Source organism: Montipora capricornis, chromosome 10, assembly GCF_036669925.1.
Source record: "Montipora capricornis isolate CH-2021 chromosome 10, ASM3666992v2, whole genome shotgun sequence".
Classification (NCBI taxonomy): domain Eukaryota; kingdom Metazoa; phylum Cnidaria; class Anthozoa; order Scleractinia; family Acroporidae; genus Montipora; species Montipora capricornis.
The window spans coordinates 39,726,264-39,728,763 of record NC_090892.1 but is presented as its reverse complement, the minus strand read 5'-3'; the positions used below and the strand labels follow the sequence as shown (position 1 = coordinate 39,728,763).

General features: G+C 38.9%; 1 protein-coding gene across 1 annotated transcript in view; it reads left to right on the top strand.

Moving 5' to 3' along the window:
- Positions 1–2,500, top strand: part of LOC138022422 (probable tRNA N6-adenosine threonylcarbamoyltransferase) — a 25,380-nt gene that overhangs the window by 3,709 nt on the left and 19,171 nt on the right. The window contains exon 4 of the mRNA XM_068869548.1: positions 1,590–1,861. Coding sequence (XP_068725649.1) covers positions 1,590–1,861 — 272 coding nt within the window. The remainder of the gene's footprint in view (positions 1–1,589; positions 1,862–2,500) is intronic.

Here is a 2,500-nt window from a genome sequence, read left to right as displayed (position 1 = left end):
TTGAGAAAGCTGTGAACGTAGATTTTGCATCATTTATATGGGCTGTTCGCGTTTTATTTTCTCTCGTATAAACGGCCCTTATATTTCTTTAACTTTTTTAAAGAGAGAGATTTCGCGCAAATTTTATTTCAAGCTATTCAGTTGAAATATTATTTCTCGCCATTGGCTTCGTTTGCGTGATCATTTACTGGTGTTGACATTTAGGAGGTAGTTGTTTGGTTCTAAACGAGTAGGAATAAAACGACCAGGAATGAGCGAATTTTAGTGGGTGTGCGATAGCAACACGAGACAGGAGTCGAGAGATTCTAACGATAGACAGATACTAACTAACCCCTCCTGAAATAAACGAAGGGAAACAGGCGTTGGTGGTTTGTGTGAATTTATAGCACTAAGTGGATAGAAGTCGTCATGTTTTGATTGGGCACCTTCAGAGACGTCCTTCTGAGGAAACAAGTTGTTAAAATAGCTAATTGTGATTGGAGAATTTCGATCCTAAGTATAATAAGTATGATAATGACAGGCAAAACCATATGATTGAGCGCGATCAAGTTGTGGCGAAGTGTGTAGCCCATGACAGTATGTCGTTTGTGAGCATATTGCTTTTTGTTGTATTAAGCTTCTTCCTCGGAACGCTCAAACAACTCACTTATGCACACGCCGTTTGCGGTAGACCCACACTAAAAGATGCTGTTGAGCGATTGTTTTGGCCGGGGTTGGTCCGCAAACTGAAAGAAAGTTTATATGTTGAGAACAAATGTGTACTAAATGAACAAATATGTGAAAATCATGATATGAACTGCACTGCAACCAAATGCCAAAGGAGAGAAGCACAGAACTGTGAAAGTTTCCTGAAGAAGAAAGTTCCTGATCTTAAAGTTAGTGCAAGCGGTATCGAGTCGCAGAGATGTACGCCTAGCCGGATGCCTTTAGTTAAATTTTCGATTTTGCAATTTACTTGAACGTAGCAAATATCTCCCAAAATGTTTGTCGCTGATCGTAACTTTTTATCTTCTATATTCACGGTTCAAAATTAATGTTGTTTTCATGTCATAAATATTTTATTCTCGATCGACCGTCCGGGAAACTTCCTTCTGCTCTTTCTGAAAACTGTGTATCAATATTTATTTGCTTTTTCATCAATATTTGTTTTGCATAAAGCAAGCTACCAGAATCTGTACCTTGCTGAGTTCGCATTTGTTAGCGTTAATAGTATTTTCGGTCAGATGTTTCTGTTTTTTATGAGGGGTTTATTGCTTTGGTCTCCCATCCCAACACTAACCCCGCGAAACAGGGCTTGACTTCAGTGAAGTTTAGTATTACAAAGTTTTCGGATGCTCATAGGGCACACTTGTGGTGAAAAGAAGTTGTGAGGGAACTTGAAAATTATCAACATGTCAGCCCAGAAGCCACTGTTTCTCGCTTCTCTTTTATTTGTTATTCTTCAGAGACTGGAATGCTGTATTTCAATACCACACAATTCAGTGCCTTCTGATTTTCTGTAGCACGTACCACAGGCAAGCCAGTGTATGCTTCATAGAAGCATCTAGTTATATTTGGCTTTGTGTAATGTTTTGAAGTTTAAATTTGAGGTCCTGGAATGGGAGCCCCTTTAGTGTCCGTGGCCATAGTTGCAAGAACAGTTGCTCAGCTGTGGAAGAAACCTATGGTAGCTGTCAATCACTGTATTGGCCATATTGAGATGGGACGGCTCGTGACAGGTGCTGTTAACCCTACTGTTTTGTATGTGAGTGGTGGGAATACTCAAGTCATTGCATACTTGCAGCGTCGCTATCGTATATTTGGAGAAACAATCGATATAGCTGTTGGAAACTGTCTGGATAGATTTGCAAGGGTATTAAAGGTACTTAAGTCAGTGATATATCAACATACATGTAATATAAGTGCATAGCAATAAGATTAAATCATTGATATTTGATGATTTTTCTTGGCCAAAAAATCACTCAAACTTTGCATGTGGACTTTCATGTGAAAAAAAAAAGCTTTGTTTCATAGGGCTGGGTCTACTAAAGAATGAAACTATGTGGAGCAGAGCTTTGTGTACTGTCAACTTATGCATTTGGCATCCAAACTCTAATCAGGACAGAAGTCAAAATCTAGTGTTAAAGAGATACAAGTATCTCTCTCTTTTGCTGTTCTTTAAAGTAAGGACATTTCATTCATTCTTATGGTACAACTGTATCTTCGGGTTTAGTTTAAGGGTATTGTGCCACATTTTTGAGCAGCTATTAGTTTTGTGTTTGAGTCCATGTTGTTGTGGTGCAATTGTGTAACACTTATCCATGGACATTATGAAATAATTAGGGTAGTATGCACACTCTCATTGGTCAATAGCTGTGTTAAGATGAGACTATGGAAACATGGCTGTGACATCACACAACAATGGCAATGGAAACACGGAAAACGTCGTCTATTGCTTATTTTATAAATACAAAACATGGACCCTGGTCCATCGGCCACTCCTGTGGACCAAGTCCATGGA